Source organism: Formica exsecta, unplaced genomic scaffold, assembly GCF_003651465.1.
Source record: "Formica exsecta isolate Colony F162 unplaced genomic scaffold, ASM365146v1 scaffold31, whole genome shotgun sequence".
NCBI classification, from domain to species: Eukaryota; Metazoa; Arthropoda; class Insecta; order Hymenoptera; family Formicidae; genus Formica; species Formica exsecta.
The window spans coordinates 1,227,734-1,249,759 of NW_021850355.1; the positions used below are offsets into that span (position 1 = coordinate 1,227,734).

At 30.8% G+C, this 22,026-nt stretch overlaps 2 protein-coding genes across 2 annotated transcripts in view; one reads left to right on the forward strand and one right to left on the reverse strand.

Moving 5' to 3' along the window:
* LOC115237786 overlaps positions 1 to 12,780 on the forward strand; it is a 76,111-nt gene extending 63,331 nt beyond the window's left edge. The window contains exons 3-6 of the mRNA XM_029811060.1: positions 5,806 to 5,941; positions 8,784 to 8,917; positions 11,757 to 11,991; positions 12,235 to 12,780. Coding sequence (XP_029666920.1) covers positions 5,806 to 5,941; positions 8,784 to 8,917; positions 11,757 to 11,991; positions 12,235 to 12,311 — 582 coding nt within the window. The 3' untranslated portion in view covers positions 12,312 to 12,780. The remainder of the gene's footprint in view (positions 1 to 5,805; positions 5,942 to 8,783; positions 8,918 to 11,756; positions 11,992 to 12,234) is intronic.
* Positions 12,781 to 13,042: 262 nt separating this feature from the next.
* On the reverse strand, positions 13,043 to 14,343 carry LOC115237787 (prefoldin subunit 5). Its single transcript, XM_029811061.1, has 2 exons — positions 13,967 to 14,343; positions 13,043 to 13,587 (listed from the first exon to the last, which is right to left on the reverse strand). The coding sequence occupies exons 1-2, from the start codon at positions 14,175 to 14,177 to the stop codon at positions 13,301 to 13,303; spliced, it is 498 nt and encodes a 165-aa protein (XP_029666921.1). The 5' UTR covers positions 14,178 to 14,343; the 3' UTR covers positions 13,043 to 13,300.
* Between the last annotated feature and the right edge of the window lie 7,683 nt (positions 14,344 to 22,026).

Genomic DNA, 22,026 nt, shown 5'->3' on the forward strand with positions numbered 1-22,026 from the left:
TTTTGCCCAATCGGGTACAGAGAAACATAAACAGCTGATTTTTTCATTTAATATATGAATTATGAATTTATCTATAACTAATTGTTTAAACACTATATTATGCTTAAAAATCTTTCAAGATATAGCGAATGATATTTTTATATAATAATATAAATACAAATAAGTTCTCAGTGTATAGGATATTGACGAATCGCAGTGCCATTCGTTTTCCCTTCCTAACATGCTTTAATGTTTCACTGTTCAATATTTGAAATCCGTTAGCACGACGATTTATTTCGGAAGAAAACATACTCTGCACCCTTTTTCCGTGTACACCTATCGCAACAAGCAAATATAAAATACATTTATTTCGTGTGTGTAGATATTATGAACAAATATACTTCCGAATCTCACATTTTACGTTCGGAAAATAAAATCATTTATATGTGATATTTCGTTCCGGCTTGTATCGTTGTAATTCGTGATAGAAATAAATTCAACAAAATAGGAACAGCAAATGTATTACAGTATTCTTGCATCAAAGAAGCATGTTGTGTAGCACCAGTTAAATTAAATTATTAAATACTCGAAATAACAATTCGTGTAATGTCATTGCTCATTCGGCGACAGAAATTATTACCAATGTCCATTTTACGTTAATAAATACATGGGGCATATTAGCGTATGTTTGCGCAAAATATATTTTTGCAATATAACCACGTGTGTTGTGTTATAAATACAGAAAGACCGCAGCAGTATATGTATGTTATAACTGCAGATAATAGCTTTAATATTTATTTCAAAAAACAACTTTAAATTACGAGGTAAAAATCCCGTATATGATGATGTTTTCAATTTTAAGCTTTATCGCGCGCGATTACTGCATGATTTGCTGTTATCAAAATTCTTTTCATTAACTAGTAATTTAATTGTTCAAGTCGAAGGTATCGCTTTCTAACGTTTCGACCTGTTGTTAGAAACGAGAGTTATATACAATAGTATTCCAATGAAAACAATGCATTCACATTTTGCCTTGCAATCTAGCAGATATAAAATGTCAATCAACCATTATATCATTGCATTTTGGATGTAATAATATCGTATACAGTATACACGGATGCATACAAAGCTCGCGTGATAAATCAAGCATGATAAATTTCAATATTATTTTGAAAACGGGTCGGTTACGTGCTCTGGTTTCTGAATGCTCCCTTTACCTCGCTTTTATTAATGCAAAAGATATTACTTCCGCTAACCAACACTTCGCTACAGCGGAGCTTAGTAATCTGCTTTTCATTACACACCGCACATTTATATAAAAAAGTTATATAAAAGATCACCCTTGTAATTCTAAATGTATGATAGAGAATTCAATAATTCATATAATAATATAATAAAATTATAATTTATATATATGTAAATCTTGCTTGAACTTCATAGCGCTGTTGACAAATTTTCTTTTAATAAGATTATTTTACAAAAGAGATCTTTCCAAAAGAAACGTCTTCACCTTAATGCGACATTTCAAAAACAACTTTGAATTTATCACGATATCCGCATCTCGTCCGTGGTCGATTACGAACCATTATCTCGATGGAGAAAGAAACGAGAACAGAGGAATTCAATTCTCGCACTATGCGATATTTCGAACTATGCACATACTCGCATGTATGCGTCGTGAGCGAAAAAAAAGGAATAGTGGTTCCAAAATTAATGTTTTTGGAGCGAATTAAAAAAGTTGTTAAAAGAGAGCTTTATCTAAGCTAAACTAAAGCACAGTTCAACAGCTTCATTCAATTCAAATTAAAGCCAAAGTAAAGCATTTACACAGTCTCTCAAAATATTTCAGCTTTAATTGCAGCTTAATATCCCAGCTTTAATGTAATTTTTTTTTTTGTTTTAACATAAAGAACAGCTAAATGATTACGCAGTTTTTATTAATTTTTTAATTTATGAACATATAATAAATCTTTCATAACTTATTACAAAATATATTTTTTAATCAGTTTGATCGTGGCATTTTAATTAGAGAAAAATTTTTATTACATTTTCAAAACATTATTAATGCACAATTAAATTATGTAATCGATTATGGAGATTTTTCTGTCCTTTAACGCGAAATTTAAAGCTAACAATAAGTATAAATTTATCGCGCGCGCGAAAAACTTTCAAATTTGTATGGACTTTTAATTTATTATACAATAATCAAGCTATACAAGACATAGATGCATATAACCGTCGCGGATAAGAATAACCGTCGAAAAATCAATGTTTTTGAGGCTCAATTGAAAAAGAAAAAATAAAAAGCTAACTAAATCCCTTATGCGGCCACGCGGCTTCCGCGATAGCCGACGCAAGTTCGGTCAACGAAGCGTTTTCGTACACGCAATGGTTTACCAATTAGATTTTACCGGCGGAAAGTACAGACAACACTTCGGCCAATAAATCGCGACGCACTCCCCGCGGGGGAGAGAGATATAGCGCGAGAATTGTGGTTGCGCGACCGCGGATGCAAGGGGATTGCGAATATAAAGCAGAAGGGAAGCGCAGCAGAACAGTACATAGAGAAACAACAGGCATAGAGACCGTTTTGTATTTCGCGAGAGAGAGAGAGTAACAATATTAATTCTGCCGAGCGAGTTCGATGAATTTATGCGTGAGCGTATCAGACCGAGCATTGTTGAATTGCTACATTATGTAATCCGGGCGTAGAGTAAAACGATACCTCCGTTGTTGCCTTTATATACGCATGAGCGTGCCAGTTGATCTTCAATCGGGATATGTCCGGCCGTTATTCTGATTTTTGAGATAAACGTGTGATGAACGTGCAAAAAGATCGATTATTTCATTAGGTGATAACTATTGTGTATAATTATTCTTGGACAAAAATATGTATATTAAAGTAAAAACATTATAATTAACTAGTCTTTTGCTATTTGGCTTCTTACAATATCATTTAAATGAAAATCAATGATCCATATCATATAAAAAATAAAAGATAATTCATCACTCACCGATGTGATGCGCAGCAGCAAAGTTGTAACATCAATACATTGACCTGTAAAGTATAAATATATAATTCAAATTAGAATAGCAATAAGAATAACAAAATAATTAATATATCAAAAAATAATCGTTGTGCGTAATGAATTTTTTATTTGTCTTTTAAATAAATATTTAATAAAGTAATTATGCAATTTCTGAAAAAGATTTCTTATCTCAAGAGCATAAGCTTTTCTAAAAATTGACAAATTAAAATTCTAATTTTAAAAAATATAATCCAAATGTCTGTCGAGGGAATATACGGTGATATTAATTTTGCGCACACACAAGTAAAAAATAATAAATAAACAATAAATTACCCCATGATTGTTCTGCCGTCGTCCGATGCCTCTCTGGCCTCCTCCTCCTACCCCTTCTCTTTCGCTTCTCCTTTGTGGCACTCACGTAACAGTCTCCCGCGAAAATAAGGTTAATCACGGTCGCACGCGCACTAATTACCAAAACACGGCGATCGCGCGGCACTTTGCACGGCACTCCCGACGTTAACCGCATACACACGCACAGACACATACGCGCGCACATACATAGCTCACACACGCATCACGTATTTTATTATATATGGAAGAATCTAGAGAGAATGTGTATATGGAGGCGTCTCGAACAATAATAACACACGGAATTCCTTAAGCCCGTGTCACACTACGCATTGCGGACGCGGATCGGATTTGGATTACGGACTGCGAATCGTCAATCATCCAATCAGATCCTTGGCTACTTCGCTCTGATTGGATAGATGACGATTCGCAGTCCGTACTCCAAATCCGATTTGAGTCCGCAATGCGTAGTGTGACACGGGCTTTACGCCGTTGCCTGCCCCCTCCAGCTGTGATGTCAGAACGAGGTCCTGGCTCACACGCACGCAATCAGAGGTCCCCGTACATGTACTGCGCAGAGCATTCTCTAACTGAGCGCGTGTGAGCCGGGATCTCGTTCTGACATCACAGCCCTCCAGTCTCGTCGCGCGATTGACAACAATGTTATAATGTATAAACAATTAGGCTATTATTTACAAACAATTTTGAACGCCGTATACATTGCAGCCGAATATACGACAGATTCATAAAAATAATACGAAGATATGCGAAAGATAGTAAGAAATATTTTTAACATACTATATGGAAAAATTAAACATATGTCAAAAATATAATATTTTATTATTACAAGAAAAGTATTTAAGATCGGCAAAATTTTCTTTGTGTTATTTCATTTTTTATTCTAATACCGGAGTGCTCGAGTACTGCTAGATACGATTAATCATGTAAATCTCGAGATAGACTCACTCATTCAAGAAATGATAGAGATTATTTTTTTATAAAAAAACAATTTTTTTTTTATAATAATGGATATATTTTATGTTCTTCGCACATACACGTTTTAAAATAATTATTAATAAATGTCGCAATGTATCACGGCTTTCTGTCATTAAATTAATTTGTGTGCAGAAAGAGTAACATTTTTTTAATCTAAATTATTACTATGTCCGTTTTTGAACTAACAACATAGAAACATAATCAAATTACAGTAACAGCATTGACATTTTTTTCCAATATACACGATTTCTCTGCAGAAGCTTTAAAGATACCTTCGGAGATTAGTTGTATCTCCTTTCGCTATGATATCGTTGCTTATCCGTAATATGGCATATGAGCGTGTCGGTGTCACAAACACGAAGCAAACCACAGCAAAATTAATTGTGTGATTTATACGCTGCCACCGGCAATATACAATTAATCCCTGTTGCGAGATATTGTTTGTCGCGGACGAGCGAATGCGTGAGGACGAGTAAGTGCGATCGATTTGCAATAAATGGCACTCGCCGGTTCTGCACTTGGTCAATTCTGTGGTCGATCCTAAATTAACTCAAAATTCAGTAGGTCCACCGGTAGAGTATCACTGATAGTCATTTACAGCGAAATAAAATATGTAATTTATCCGTCCGAATAACTCGCTCTTTTTTTTATGCTGCCTCGCATGAAAATATTTTGAAAAGAGAGTTATTAATCTTGATCTTTTTAACGGCATATATACATATATATAATAATTTTGCCACGATGAAATATCATCACAAAGAATGTCGTCTTTATAGTTGCGATATCGGTATAACGATGAAATATCGCGAACAATATTATGGGAGTGACTTGTGTAATTATGTAATTTATCTTTCTAGAGCTAGATATATTGTGGAGAAAGTAGAAAACATGTATAATACGGTTTTTAATTCTTTTAAGATTTTTTAAAAGGTTTAAAAAAAGTTATCGACATTTATCTTTAAACAATAATTGTAGAAAGATGGGTGTATGTGTGTGGATTTTCATTTATGTAAACTTATATAAAAATATGTATATAACTTTTTTAAAAATAATTATTACAAACTCATCATATACTTTTATTCATGTATTTTATTGGCCATATTTGATGAAGTAAAGCGATGAATGCGTAAGTATACAATAAATGGTAATAATAATAAATTTGTAAATGGTAATAAATAAAACATTCTCTCGAATAAGAGAATGAAAGTAATTAAGTAAAGCGCATTATTTGTTGAAACGTTTCGATTTAATATAATTTTAAAGTATATCATATAAAACATACATATTTATGATAATATTTTACATCATACACCCTTAATAACATAAATTTTATAATTGCAGGATTTTGTCGATTATTGCATATTTAACGATAATGTTATCGCGGATATACATATTTCATAATTTATGGATATGTCCTTGTTATTATGAGTAATATATGTGAATTACATTTCAGATAAATCAAAGTGATGCGCATCAAGTGGTCCTGAAAGATGTTCAACCCAATCATACTGGCAAATATCGTTGCGAAGTCTCCGGAGATTCCCCTTCGTTTACTACCCTAATGGTTTATAGTTACATGCACGTAGCAAGTGAGTATATTGAGAAAAACGTATTTTGCACATCTGAATAAAAATTACATAATATGCGCTGAAAAGCGACGCCCAACATATGACTGAGCAAACATAGATAAATATAAATATATGTACATAATTAAAAGGACAAAAACTTAAAGTAATTTTTACATATTTATAAATATAATAAAATATAACAATATATTGTAGAATAATGGTTCTTTTTCAATATATTGCAAAATAATCAACTGTGTGTGTGTGTGTGAACTTAATTAATTAATTGCGATATAGTAAAGCTTTTAACAAAATAATATTGCAGCATCATGTGATAGAAAGTATATAAGAAAAATTTAAAGAAATAAGCAATTTTATAATACTTATATGTATATAACGATTTATAAATCTAAAAAAAATAACGGATAAAAACAATAAATAAAATTTTACTTAAAAATCGCGAGCAAAAATGTAATTTAAAATAGATTTTTATTTTACGTTTTCACACACATATATGATCTACAGCAAGTGAATGAATACATCTTGCGATATCAAATTTTTATTTTGCCTTGGACAACATAAACAAATTAAACTCGGATATACTTCCCTCAGTTGTCTGTATACCTTTTGCAATATTTTTGCAACGAGTTTTTTGCAATTTTGTAGCGCGATTATATACACAAACCTAATCGTTACTTCAAAAAGATGCAATAGCAAATAACACAACAATATTTTTATTCAAAGTCATTTACAACGATGTTTGCTTATCGAATCAACAATTATTGATTCCATATTGGCCTTATGCTTTATAAAAATTATAGTAGTATTGACTTAATAATTTTATTAAGAATAATAATAGTAATCTATAATAGCATCGATTTAACAGTTTTTATTAGCTCTCATAAATTTTGAATTTTATATGATTTATAGTGCCAATAACGAGATTGATAAATTTCGAATCTTATCACACAATTTGTCAATCTTAAAAAAGTATAGCATTCGGAAAATAACTCCTTTTGTTTTATAAAATTATGAATAAGATATATAGTTTATGCCTATTTTCAATTATATACTCTGGTACTCTGTCATAGACTACAACATTACAGATAGCTTTTTAGTAGCTGCTTACGAGACGACAAAAAGCTGGCGTCATTACCCTTGATAACAGCACGCAATAAACCTGTCTGCAAGACAGAATTTTTCGATTGGCGATGCTTATTGAATCCTGCGCCCATCTTATCTTCCGATACGTTCGAGCTGAAAAAGCGTGACAACCGCCACTAATTGCGCCATTTAACGCCATCAAAGCGTTAAATGGATATTGTTAATTTATAACTACTATTCCATCAGCTAAATGTTGTTTCGGCGGGCGCGCACGATCGTTTCGTATAATTCTCGTTCGTAACGCGGATAATTGCTGCGACCAATCTGTTACGAGACAGGGCTTTTTGCGGCGTCCTTCATGTATAAATGACACCTATTCCACTACGAGCTGTGTGTTGGGGATACATTGTTAAAATTCAATAAAAACATTTTATCATCTCGTTCGAGGGCAGCTAACGGCGGCTACCGGGGGAAGGGTAACAAGGAACGAAACGGGGTATGCGAGGGTCCGTGATGAATCGCGGATTCGATCGTGACCCGTTAAACTTTTTTTTTGGCCGTTTTTACCCACGACTATTCTTCTCGTGCGCTGCCGGATACGCTCTCTCTGTCTCTCATGCGGCGCATCTTTCGCGCGAGCCTCTTTCATTATCGTCGTTGATTATCCTACATGGTGACTTGTATTGTCACCGTAATCGCGCCCAATTAAAACGCAGTTAGGCGAGGAGAGAGAAGAAGAAGACCGTAGAGAGGACAGAGACGACGGTGACGACGGCAACCATGGAAAGAAAGAAGACCGAAGAAGAGAAGGTCTTGTTCCCACCGTTCCCCCCTTATCCCCGCTGCTGCACCATGGTCGTGCGTCGACCTAACGACACCACAAACACGGTAGCGATCCTCCTTTGAAGAGACGAGGTGATTGCCTCTTCTTTCCAATCACGGATCGCTCGTAAAAGTTCGATACTGTGTGCGGATCGAGGACTCGAATCTCGCATTGTATCCCCCTCCGTGCGCACTCCGACTCTCCATCGCTAAGGAACAATCAACGGGCAAACCGTCTCTTGTTCCTTTTTCCCGGTTCTCACGAGGCCGGCCGCGATTATCCCGTTCCATACGTTGAAAATGGTAATATTCCTCGGCCGTGTCCTTGAGACTACTCATAGAGAAGCTAAACTCGCGAGAAAGGAGCGGCCCGAGGCGGAAATTGTTGCGGAGAAGTGAGACAATTCCTTGACGGTTTACCGGATCGCCACCGTGGCTGCCTATCAGTGAGGAGGGATCGGTCAATATATTATCAATATAGAGATAAATAATTATTATTGTACGCAACAGAAAAAATAATATGTATTGATGTAATTTATAAATTGTCAATGGACATTGATATTAAAATTATGTTAAGATTCAGTAAATAAGTTAAATAGTATTTACCAATAAGCGTATCATCCTTAACTATATGAACAATCTTAAACTGATACATGATATATCTTACAAAGATTTCCGCTACACTGCTCGATTGTCGAGATCATGAAATAACGCAAGAAATGCCATTCGCGATTTTTGCGTGGCATGCTTTTTGATACCGCGAACAATGAACCTACCGTCAAACTATCACGGCGCTTTTGCGGTACCAAGACTGTTTTTGTAATCGACAAAAAGCGAAGGAACAGGCGTAACAATAGCCGAGACCGTGTCTGTTACAATAAAAACCGTATTCGATCACCAATCGCATTCAATTATTACTGTAAGGTATTTTGGATTTCAGGTTTGCCAGACGGCGAACCTCAGTTGCTGGTCGAGAAGAAGCGATATGCAGTCGGTGACATTGTACGTGGAAACTGCACGGTACCATCGGGAAATCCTCCGGCTAACGTGACGTGGACTGTCAATGAGATACCGGTAGGTTGAGAAATGTGAAAAGTGTCAGGGGATCTTCTTGTATCGTTCTCGTTCTGTTTCATGACAAATACATAAATATTAATTTGACCTGTGTCTCATTCCTGAATATATTCATTCGCCAAGCAATTAAATTTCTTTTGTATAATTTAACAAATATTCTCAACAAGAATCAAATTTTTAATTGATTAACTAGAACTAGATAATGATCATTGTAGTAATCATTGCCACGTCTAAGGAAGGATAATAAAAATAAATTATTTATAATTATATCATATGTGGCCTATTTAATATATAAAGATATATGTAGCTAAATTTGAAATAAATAGGAAAAACTGAATTTATGTCGATCATTTGATACGTTTTTCGTATCGTATCGTATGCCTCGAATTGAGAAACACTGCTTCATGTTTATTAACTCCATCCAATAGGCCATTCAGTTGAACGTAACAGTTGATAATAACGATTTTAAAGTATGCTATTATTTTGTCCACTTGTGATATTTCACTTTGTGGTCTTTTGTTTCTTTCTATGCTTGTCATCGTCACTGATGACAACGCCGTCGCCGCGTCGGTTTGAAAAGTTCTTCCAACGTCTGATTCCAACTTGCTTATTCTACTAACTCCAGCATCGCGTTTACAAATGCCGTTCTAACGTGAAACACCCTTTATAGCTGTCACATATTTTTATACATTCCTGTATGGCGTATAAACATATCTTATATTAAGATTGCTCTGTTGTCTGAAACTCTCTGCGAATGCCCATCTAGAAGATTTTAATTTTCCGTTCAGTTATTTTTTATGAAAACATACTGTATAATAATGAGAAGAAAGAAACTAAATTTCTACAAATATATAATGTACATACGATTGCTATGAGTGGCATCATTAAAGAATAAAACATTCTACTAATTTAAATATTTTACCAATTGTTTGCCATACATTTTTAATTACTGTTGAATAATAAGCATCGTCGAACAAATCTGTATTTTCGTTATATATTTTTTATAAAAATTCTATGTCGACATTCTTTTTGTTTTCCCTATCAAAGAGTAGATCCACACTCTTGATGCCGAGATATAATCTTTTCTTTACACCCATAATATTATGTGTACACATAATGTCTCGTAATATTAATCTATCATGTATATTTTAGCAAAGAGATAATATAGGCTTCTTTATTTATATATTAACGCTAATTTAATTTCTCACTTTATAGCGGCTATCCAAAAGCAACCACATTCGAAGGCTATGGGTATTGATTTACCAAGAGAAACAAGAGAGAGCTTTTCTTTTAAAATATATTAATAATTTTCTAAGGAAAGAGAATCTCTTAATCATTTTCTCTATTTGTATTCGCTATCAGTATCAATATATGTAAAAGAGGATCTGCTTAAGCAACATTTTTTGTTCCAAAAAATAATGCATATAAATTATAACGCCACATTAAGACATATCTATCTATTATTAAAATGCCAATGGCTTAGAAGTTCAACAGTTTCTTTTCCTTTTTCTTTTTTTTTTTTCACTTCGCGTGCATGTAAAAATTTAATCGCTCTCGGAAAGCACTGGGAGGATTCTACCTTCTCATTAAAGGAAATTGCTTATACGTGATCGACTGCATTAAGCCTTAAGTGTAACGTCGCGGACGATCTTCACGACGAGCCCAGCTTGTCAGCCTAGAGGCCTCAGAGGCGGAACAGCACGTGTTCTCGTGCGTGAATATAGCCTGAGAGACGCACGAGAGGGATGCGTGGAAATCGTGTTTCACGGAAACAACAGGAAACGCGACATCAATTTATGATGGCGTCATATGGACGGTATTGGAGACTGAGAAAATTGATAAAATCACATTCATCTACGAAACGCCCCTCGTTACACGTGCGAATATATACGAGACAATATAGGAAATAATAAAGAGTCTTTTTGTTCTCGCGGATCATTTTCTAGTCAGTGTCGATATGCACTAGATAAACTTTATTTAATCCGGAGCTTTGGTATAGCAAGTCAGTAATCTAAGACACTTTACGAGTATTTTAAGAATCCGATAAACATCGTTATAGCCATATGCACCGCAAATCAAATCCTTTACAGCTGCTAAAAGAGACGCGTTATCGCGTAAACGAGTGGCAGGAAGCAGTTAAGAATGAACTGTGGTATTTCGTCATCGCCCCATTCTGTTCTTCCACAAGCTTTAATCATCGTCGAGATATGTCCAGATGCCTACTTACCCTAATCTACTATTCGCGTTTTCCTGGTTAATTTATTTTTTAAAGGACCATTCATCTTAATGACTAATTAGCAAAACTACGAGCGTTTGAAAAATTGAAATAGCGTCATTCTCTATCAGACGATTTAATTCTATATAACATAATGATAAAATTGGGCTATTTACGAGAGACAGTCTCTCTAGAAAATATATATAACTCTTAATTTTTAATTGCAATAAATAAGCAGCTTAACTGCACAGTAACTATGTCATAAAACGAGCTTACCGCATAAAGCTAATTAATTTCAAAGACTCGTAAATCGTATATTATAACCTCTTAACACATCTATTATGCTCGGAAAAAGAAAGTCACAAGTAGTGCATCTCATTGCCGAGCTAATAATTAACGAGTAAATGGAAATCAACAATTACATATATAACTTGTATATTTACAGTATCTTATGCGTTATTTAACAAAAAAGATTTTATATATAAAGAATAATATAAAATCTGTATTATATGCGTTTACATTTATTTACAAAATCGAAATTAAAAATACTAAGGTATAAAGAGAAACCAGATAAATCTTTAAAATTATATCTAATGGTAAAATATAGTATATTTTTTATTGCAGGTAAATTCGAGTTTTATCATGAACATCACAAACAAAGTTGGCGACAATCAACAACAAATGACGATTGCTGGATTGGATTTCGAAACAATGCAAGAGAATTTCAGCAACAGCAAATTACACATCATTTGTCACGCTAATGTCTTTCATCTGTATCAAAAAATGGCTGATATATTTCTGAAAGAAGAACGTCCGAGATTGGCTTCTGTACTAGGAACACGAGAATCTTCCTACACTGGTAGGTGTATGGTTTACCTTTTTATTATTTTATGTGTACTCTAGTAAATATATTAGTAAATTAAAAAAAAAAAAATGGAAGAATTTATATATCTCTTGTATTGATCCATAAAACTTTAATATATATTTTCCTAATATATATATATGATATAAATATTTTTCAGCTTTTATCTTTCTTTTTCTAAAAGAAAAGATTAATTTTAATCTTTTAATTTATTCATATATTATATCTTTTTCGTTGCAGGTAAAGCAGCCAAGAGACCTGTAGAATACTTTTACATCACTGCCATAACTACACTATTGCTATGCTGCCTAAGATAACATCAATAATTCTGCAATACGTTTTACGTGCATGATTGTATTGAGATGGAGGGAGTAAAAAAATCGTTTGTAAAATTTTGAAATTATTAACTGGAATAAAATCTGAGAAGAGAAATCTTTTGTTGAAATAAATACTGAGAGCGTATGTTATTCGTGTAAATAGGATATAAAAATTTAGTGAATTATCTATGTGTATGCGATCTGCATCTGCCCTTCGAGCGAATTTGTAATCCAATAAATAACGTCATGTTATTATGTAATAGACCGACGAAGTGTTGCGCCAAACTATCAACGATTATTCGAAAAGACATTGTACTGCCTCTTTTCTATTGTCTGATGATGATTTTGATACCTTCTCTAACATTGTAGCCAACACAATGTGTCCTGTCATGTTTATAGGTAAACACTGTTATTGTTTATAAATGACATTTTATTTCAATGAAATATGAATAAATAATTCATCTTCGTTATTTTGATTTTCAATAAACCTAACCTGAATCTCCTTTAATAAGTATATCTCCCTTATTTTCAACACAAAAAATTAGTTATTTAGCAATTAATAGTTTTTTAAATAAATTACTAATATCTTGATCGTATATAAAAGCACAATTATCAGTTATAAAAAAATCTACTTAATAAAGAATATATTCTAATTTACTTAAACAAGTAAATACATATCACATATTTTTCTGTAAATACATAACAACAATAAATATATAAACACATATTTCTGTACAAAAATTCATTGTAGTGATTTATTAAATAGATGAAATCAAATAAATGAAATATGACAGGGTGATATCACAAAATAAATACGCCTTGATTGCACTAAATAAAACCATCTTATTACTATTGTACATGGAATCAGTTGCATTCATATGTAATATCTCAAAGCCATTGGATTCAACAAAGATTTCCAAATAGATGCAAACAATAACGAATTATTTATGATGAAATGTATATAAAATAAAATCGTCCATTTAAAATTATCACTTTCTAAATCCTAATCCACGATCTTTCTCCCAATGAGGTTGAATCTTTGCATCTATTATATCCATTGTTGCTTCTCTCAATTTGGTTCTTTCAATTCCAACCTGTTGGATCTTTTCCATTTGCTCCGTTACATAATCAACTTTTCTTTTAAAGTAGTCCTTTGCATCGTCAACACTCTTTTTTGCATAATAACCAGTACCAACATCTACAATCACATTATCCGCTTCCGCTAGTTTTCCAGTCACATACATAGAGCCTGTCAAAGGTACTAATATTTCGTTGCCTGTAAATACACATATATATAAAACCATATATAACGAATCATATACAATTATTACTTTTGTGCTCAAAAACTATAACGCTTACATCTTAAATAGAAATTCACATAAACTTATGCAAGCGTTAAGATAAGAATATATTTGCAGGCAATAAAACAACCAAATAGTTAAAGAAAGTATTAGATTTTTTTTAATATAGAAATTAAATTATGTATCAATGCGAAGGAATTTTCAATCGTATCGTATCATTTTCAACACTGCTTTGTTTTTATAAAGTATATCCAAGCATTTAGTAATCACATTTCCTAACCTCACCAAGGAGTCTTAATCAAAAACTATCGTAAAGCTATGTGCACTTTAAAAAGTGGAATTTATATGACTCACCTTCGGCGGCCAACGTAATTTTTTCGAGACAAGCACCCGATTCTTGAAATCTGCTTTGCGCGATCTTTAAAGTATGCAAAGAATCCTGAAACACTTCGAGCTCCTTGTCCAATTGTTGTTTAAACATTGTCAGTTGTTGGATATTTAAATTCGGCAGAGTCGCTAAATTGATCACCTCATAGGGAGGCTTCACGGAAACCTCTTCTGACATCTTGATGTAATTATTATCAAAGATTATTATTCTGGAGATATATGTTCTGATGATTCTTAATTGATCCCAAAGCTCGTCGATATCACCAAACACGGGCAACAGCACATCCACTCAACATGCTTGTCACTTAGCTTGTTAAAATACCACCGGGTGGCGTCACGATACACACGCAACACGCGTGTCATCTCGCGAGAGAAGAGATAATCATCTAACGCTCTTTCTAGACCGAAAGATGATCCTATTTGTGACTCATCCGACTGACTTCAATATGATTTTTGACACCCGCCTACGCTCGGGTATGAGCCACAAATAGGATCATCCTCCGATCTAGAAAGAGCATAACATCATTAATCTTTTAACAGCAAGACTGAATGTGCAGATATAATACTACTGTAAGTCGTTCATATTAAACTAAAGTAAAAATACTACCCAAACAGCACATATCCTTAAAAGAAGTTTAAAAATGACTAAAGACACCTTATCGAACTTTAAACACCCTTAAAATGTCTTTTAGCATTTTTGTGTTGTCTGGGAATCATAAAACCAGAAATTTCTAATAATATCTAATCAATGTTTCCACCATAATAAATTTTTATTACATTATAAAGTAAATAAATAGAAAATGATGTAATTATTCACAGAAGAGTTATGCAAAAGCATTGGTATTTATATAATTTTAATATTAATATGTCGATAATAACTTTACCTTTCGTGAAAATGTTTGAAAACTATTTTATTCACAGTTGGATAAGATAGGAGATCAGGATGAGATCACTATTATATATTCTAAACCAGCAAATATGTATTAACGTGAATCATTGACAGATATTATAGTTTTCAATTTAAATAAAAATATTGAGTACGCTTTATATATATTTTGCGATATTATCATATCTCTAATTCTAAATTTAAAAAAATTTTAAACTGAAATTTGCAAAGTGGAATCGTTTTTTGTTTTTGTTTTAACAAATATTTCTAATTTTATGAAAACCAACGTATATATTTGAACTGATTTCTAATATATATATATATATATATATAAGATTGAACTATGTATACGGGTCTTATAGTTTTATAATATCGATATTCCGTTTTTTTATCTGATAGATATTTTTTTTTGGCACAGAAAGTTATGTAATGAATAACTATAAATTTCTTTGGAGAGATGTCATAATTAAATATGCCTGCAAATGAAGTTCTAGAACTTAGTCAAAGTCAATATTACAGACGAAATACAAATATTACAAAAAAATACATTAAATTCTTTTATCTTTTTAATCATGCATATTTATTAATTAAAAATAAGGGTGTTGTTTGACTGATAATGGAGAAATCTATATATAACTCTCATGTATTCAGACTGAAATTAGAAGTAAATGAGATAGAATTGTAGAAAGTGTCTTGCATAACAGTGTTTATAATATTACTATGAATTATTACTTATGCAATTAAAAAAGAAAAAATGTGAAAAGTGTTACGACGTTTGCAGCAGAATTTAATTTATAACGACAATAATTTTTTCCATATCAGTGTAATTAAAACGCGCAATTAAAATATCGTAGCTTGCAAATGAACAGTGATAAAAAACATATTTATATATTTATATATACATGTATATATATATCATATGAAGGAGACAAAAGGCAATCAAGAGCCAGCGCGGTAATTTGTGCGCATATGTTTGATGGTCCAAAAAAAGGACCGAAACGTACGCTTTTTATGATTGTATCTATCACTTAGTTAAAATATCAATGTAATTTGATTGTAATAAAACATATACGCACAAATTATCGCGCTGGCTCTTGATTGCCTTTTGTCTCTTTCGTATGATATATTCATAAGCTTTTATTAATTTATTTTGATATTTATATGTATTTTACGCGTGTAAGTTATTCAAGTCTTTAAAAAAGTTTTAAATTATGTCATAAATATATCACATTTTTGTTTTATCCACATATACTAAAATCCGAATTAAAAGAAAACAATTGTTTCAAAAGTGAAGTGTGTATTTAATAAGCTGTTAAATATCATTAAAAACACATTATTAAATATTTTATTCTGCGTATTGTGTATTCCTTCTTTTTGAAAATTTCTGTTACTAAAATATAATCATAACAAGATTGCTTTATTAAATTTTTTCCGATATTAATAAAAATTTATTTTTAATTAATATTCGTTGGTGGAGCAGAGAGAAAGAAACATGGAATATAAGCGTATAATATTAATCTCGTTTATATATTATATATTAATCGTTATATTAAATTTTTTATCAAATTGGTTTAAAAAATTTTTTTTAACTATTTGAATTTTTTAATATATTTTTTTTATGCTGTACAAAAGTATTTTATTAAGAATATATAATAGTAAATTTTATATTTTTTTAAATTACTTAATCTGTGCTTAATAAAGAAATCACAACTTGAATTTATCGAATATTGATTTTTAGAGGCGAGAGTTTTCTTAATATATACGCGAATTCTTAATGTCTAAATATATTTCTAAGAAATATCAATGATCATGATATCAATTAGAAAATTAGTTATACATACTTTGCTATTTAAATTTATGCACAAACTTGAACTTGAAAAAATTATGTTGAAATTATTCAATGTGTTTCTTATTTAAATCTCATAGTGTTTGTAAAGTGCTTCTCTCGTAAAGTATTTTTCCTGTTTTCATAGAAACAATATCACTTCACTGACTCCGTACGAATTTATAGAACGAAGCAATTAATTTTATTATTTCAAAATTTTTTCTCTATTTAGTTTAAAAATAAAATAATATCAAATATTTTTATACAATCACAAATTTGATATGAGCAATTTTAATTTCATATGATATTAATTAGTTTTAATTTTCAAAACTGTCGAATTTTTTCTCCCTTTTTTTACCTATTGAGTTACTTTGTCAAGATTATAATAAAGGCATCCCTGTCCCTGTAAACATAATATACGGATATGTATTTATTAATATATATATATATATATTCTTTTATTATTTTAAAAATTTACATTTACTTAAAGTATTGTTTTTGTTGAATAGAATGTAGTTAGGATATCGAGAGAATTATTACAACATTGAACGGAATTTATGCGTATTTAGGCAGGCTAATTAATAGCTCAGACAAGCGAGCAAAGTCCAATGAATAGATTTAACATAGATATATGTATATCACGTTTCGATAGATTTATATAATGAACTCCAACGTTTTGAAAGCGTTAATGCACAAACGATGTAATCTTTTGAAGTTCTTGTTCAATCCTTTAAACGACGGTGAAATTGATACTAGAAATGATTTTACTGATTGATTTTAGAAAAAAATAAAACAATTGTAACTTTGAAACTGAAAGCAATCTAAAATTATATTGGCAGCTTTCCAGAAGTTCTTCTTATCTTTCTCTTTTTTGTCTATTTTGGCATAGGCATTAAGTTACAATTATCGGTTCAATTGTTTGGCTATTAAAAAATATCTACACGTACACATTATGCGTTCAAACCTTCGCATGAAACATGAAGTTGCTTCGAAAGTCACATTTTTTTATTACACTTTGCATCTATTGTAATATTTAATACATAATACATCATATCTATTAGTCATACCTATTTATATATAGATTAAAAGCTTTTATAGTTTTCTTTACAACTTTTTTAGATATCGTATATAATAGATTGTGTTTTTTAAAGTATTAAATTAGTATTCTATCTTATATATTTTAGTATGAGTCTACTCTCTCTTGTGATCTTTTCCCAGACATTATTTTAAATATATTTCTGTCTTACTAGACAGATCAAAATTTCTCACATACATATAGTAATAAATAGCAAAAATATTTGTAAAATATAACGTGACCTAGATTTTTTGTTCACGTGTAATTATTTTTTGTTTGCACTTTTATTTTAATTAAGAGAACAATAAAATCAGAACAGAAGGGCCAAGAAATACCGAAGAAATTGTGATCTCTTGCAGTACCATCAAAAACACGTTTCGTTGAAATTCTAAAAACATATTAGAAGAAATATATAGGTTAAATTCAAGATATTATTAAAATCATAATTAAACGGCTATATCATCTGTGACTCTTCTCTTGATTTTCCCCTTTTTGCTTCCTCATAGAGAAAGCTTTGTTTTCGTGACAAAATTTTCACCGGTGAAAGGGTTCATTTTTTATAAGATTTTGAATTTTTTGAAAAATGCCTTTACACGCTGTAACTTTCAGAAAATTTGAGATATTGTATTAAATATATTAGTTATTAATTTTTTAAAAAGTTACTAAAAATCACAAATATTATTATATTTAGAACTAATGCATATATCTTTAAAAGGTGATCATAAAAAAATATTTGTTTGAGATAATTTATTTAAAGCATTTTATATTCATTTTTTATTGATTTTTAGATATATTTATATTTAAAATGTTAATATGACTTTTAAATTGAAATAACTTTTAAACTAGGAAAATTGTCATGTTAAAAGTTTATGAGTATAAAAATATGGTAAAAGCTAAAGTATATTATATACCTAAGCAAACTTTCAACATCCCAATTCTCCAACTTTAACAGCTTATCATTTAAAAGTTATCAAAGCATCAACATTTTGGAATTAAAAGTTTTTTCTTTAAATGTCCTTGGAAACTTGCCATTAATCCTTAATAATCTACCATACGATATCCTATTGCGCCAGTTGGCATTTCCGGACTTCTCCCTCTATAATAAATATATAGCAATAATAAACATAACAACAATAATTGCAAAATAACATGTGTAATTTTAAATTATTAAAAATTACAAGATCTTATAGTAATTTTAGAATATTGCGTATGTATTGTGAAGAAGTTCGTTTTTACATTCTAAAACTTATAATAAAAACAGATTTAAAGATAATTAAATTTTGATTTTATTGACAATTAATCGTATCAATGTAAGTTTTCCACAATTTCACTCACATATTCACAATTATTTATTTTACCAATTTAGACTGGTAACGTTTTTTACTTAAAAAAAAAAAAAATAAAACCTATATGAAATTTATATTCTTTTAGTTAAGAATCAGTTATATGATTTTGTAAAAATTAATGTCAAAAATTAAAATTAAAATTTTAGCGTAATAAAGTATTCCTGAAATTAAAATTCTGCTTTTAATTAACAGTATATAAACAATTAAAATAAAATTTTAATATTTATTTTATATTGAAATTTATTATATGTTTATTAATAAATAATTTTCCAGTATAAAAAGGCCAAGACAACTAACCCGATTTTTTTTTACTTTAATTTTAAATTCTCAAGAGACCGTGTTCACGTAAAAGAGGATTTTAACAATGGAGAAAAAGAATCACAGAATTTTATAATCAATCTTTGCGCTCTGTGCGTTCTCTTTCAGTGCTCTACATAAATCATATAATATACATATGTATATTTGGTGGAACATCCTGTATATATACAGGGTGTTCCACCAAATGCGACCACCACCTTTTATCTTTTAAACTAAAAGAGATAAATTATAATAAATATATATCCATTTAAATGGTTCAAACTGAACTCTATTGTGAGCATAATAGTTGCTTATAAAAGCTATCTGTGTTAACAAACGGAGAGGTATGCATAATTTTTTTTTAACAATGTGGATGTTTCGACACGATAAAAATTGTAGAACTGTTTGAAACAAATACAACGATATATGATTTAATGAAAATATTTCGTATATTATACGGGTTTTATCGGCTTAAAATATCACGGACGATGTTTACCTTTTCATTTTCGGCCCTGGGATATGGCCAACCTCTGACTCGAGTATTATGATCAAATGACAACATGATATACATCAATCTCTAACGCACGACATCTAAGTAATAATTCTTTTTAAAAGGATAGAAGAAAAGAAAAGAAAAGAGTAACCAGATTAATGATTAAAACTTTAATGGTGTCTCCCAAGCTGTGAAAGCAAACGATCGAATTTATTTATCTTTCCGTTTAATTTGAAAGATTGATAGCGTATTTCCATTCATCGTCAATACTTTTATTGTTAGAAGTATTGATTATTTTTTCAGATTTGAATAAATAGTCAATATTATTCGAGCGAGTCTGTTTTCTCAAGATATCTAGAAAAGTTTGTCGAAAATCTTTGTATCTTCAGTGATAAGATACTTTAAGTTAGTCGTACGTGAGGAGAATACGTTTTCATACTTTCATTTGACTTGGAACGTCTGGATATGAACATTGTGAAACGACAAGAAGGGTATCTTTTTTCTTTACTCATCTAAAACTGCAAACTTTCAGCTTTATATAGATGCAATGAGTTCAACACAATACTGCCTTTAATATCTACAATTATGGTTAATTGGAATGCGTTTTAAAGAATATTATTTCCATTTTTTTCAAGAATTTTAATTAAAAACGACATTTAATTACGAATTATCATACAAATGCATTTTTCTTACATAATAGGTTTATCACAATAGCTTATCTTAAATAAGCTATAAAAATACTATATAGTAAAATATTTAAAAATATAATTGGATTAATTAAAAAATATATCATTAAATATATACAATGTTATATGTTCATAAATTTAAAAAAATTAAAAGTATATTATCTTATTTGCAAAGCATTTCTGATAATTTTTAGATGTATTAAAAAACATTTACTATAATAATATAGATAGTATGTAATAGTGTGTTGTTATAGTTAGTTGCAACCAGTATGCGATAAGTTTTTATTACTTCACAGTAACGGTTTTTATTACTTTATGCTTTAAGAGATAAGTTAAATTTGAATATAATTGTAGAGCTGACGTTGCAAACTTGTATGACGCAGTTAGATGCGGGTTCTGCTATTATACGCTATAACAAGCGTGGGTATAATTCTATAATTCGATCGTTTTCGAAGAAATATGATTGCGATTACTATCATCTTTATTCACCCAGATAAGTAAAGTGACATTTTCCACAATAAATTGTCAGCGCGGAGATCGTTCCTGTATGAAACAGATGCGGGAGATAAAGTTCTATTAACGTCACGAAATACAGTTTTATAAAAAGATCATGAAAAGTCCTGTGTTATGAACTGTATAAAATAGCAAAGGCCAAGTTTTTTGGCAAAATGATATAACTTACTGCGCAACAATTTTTTTTTTCACGCACCAAGCATTTTTGCACGGTAGCTTACGTATTAACAGTCGTTATCTTTGTTCAAGCGAGAAAATATATTCTTTACTACCCCTATTTATGCTTCACGACCCCGCCAACAAGAAGCTCTGTTGGCAAGGCAAATGTTCGTGTACTTTCTAGAAATGGCTTCTTGAATGACAATGTTTAACACGCACAGATGTTTGACGCGAATTCATTTCGGGCGGAATAGTGGCGGAAAAATAGTACGCGTAACATTATTTCATTTTTGGATGTGATCACATGTTTAAGTTTATCAATTTTTGCGTATTAAAAAGATTTTATATTAAGAAAAACTCTTTCTCTCTCAATGTAATATTGTAATATATAAATTGATGTATACTTTACATGTGTGTGATAGATTTACATATAATTTTTTAAAACCAAAAAGGAAATTAGTGCGTATGTATGTATGTTTATATATGTATGTATGTATGTATGTATATTTACACACACACGCACGTACGCTCGCATGCACGCACGCGTGTATATGTGAATGTAAAATAACACAATAATATGCATATTTATAAATATATAATTCTCTTTATAAAACATAAAATATTATTGGATATATATATATATATTATAAAACATTTTCATAGCGCGCGCGCGCTTAAACTGTGAGTAATTTTTTAAAATAAAAAATTTAGAATGTAGCTTTTTTATGAAAAAAGTAATATAAAACA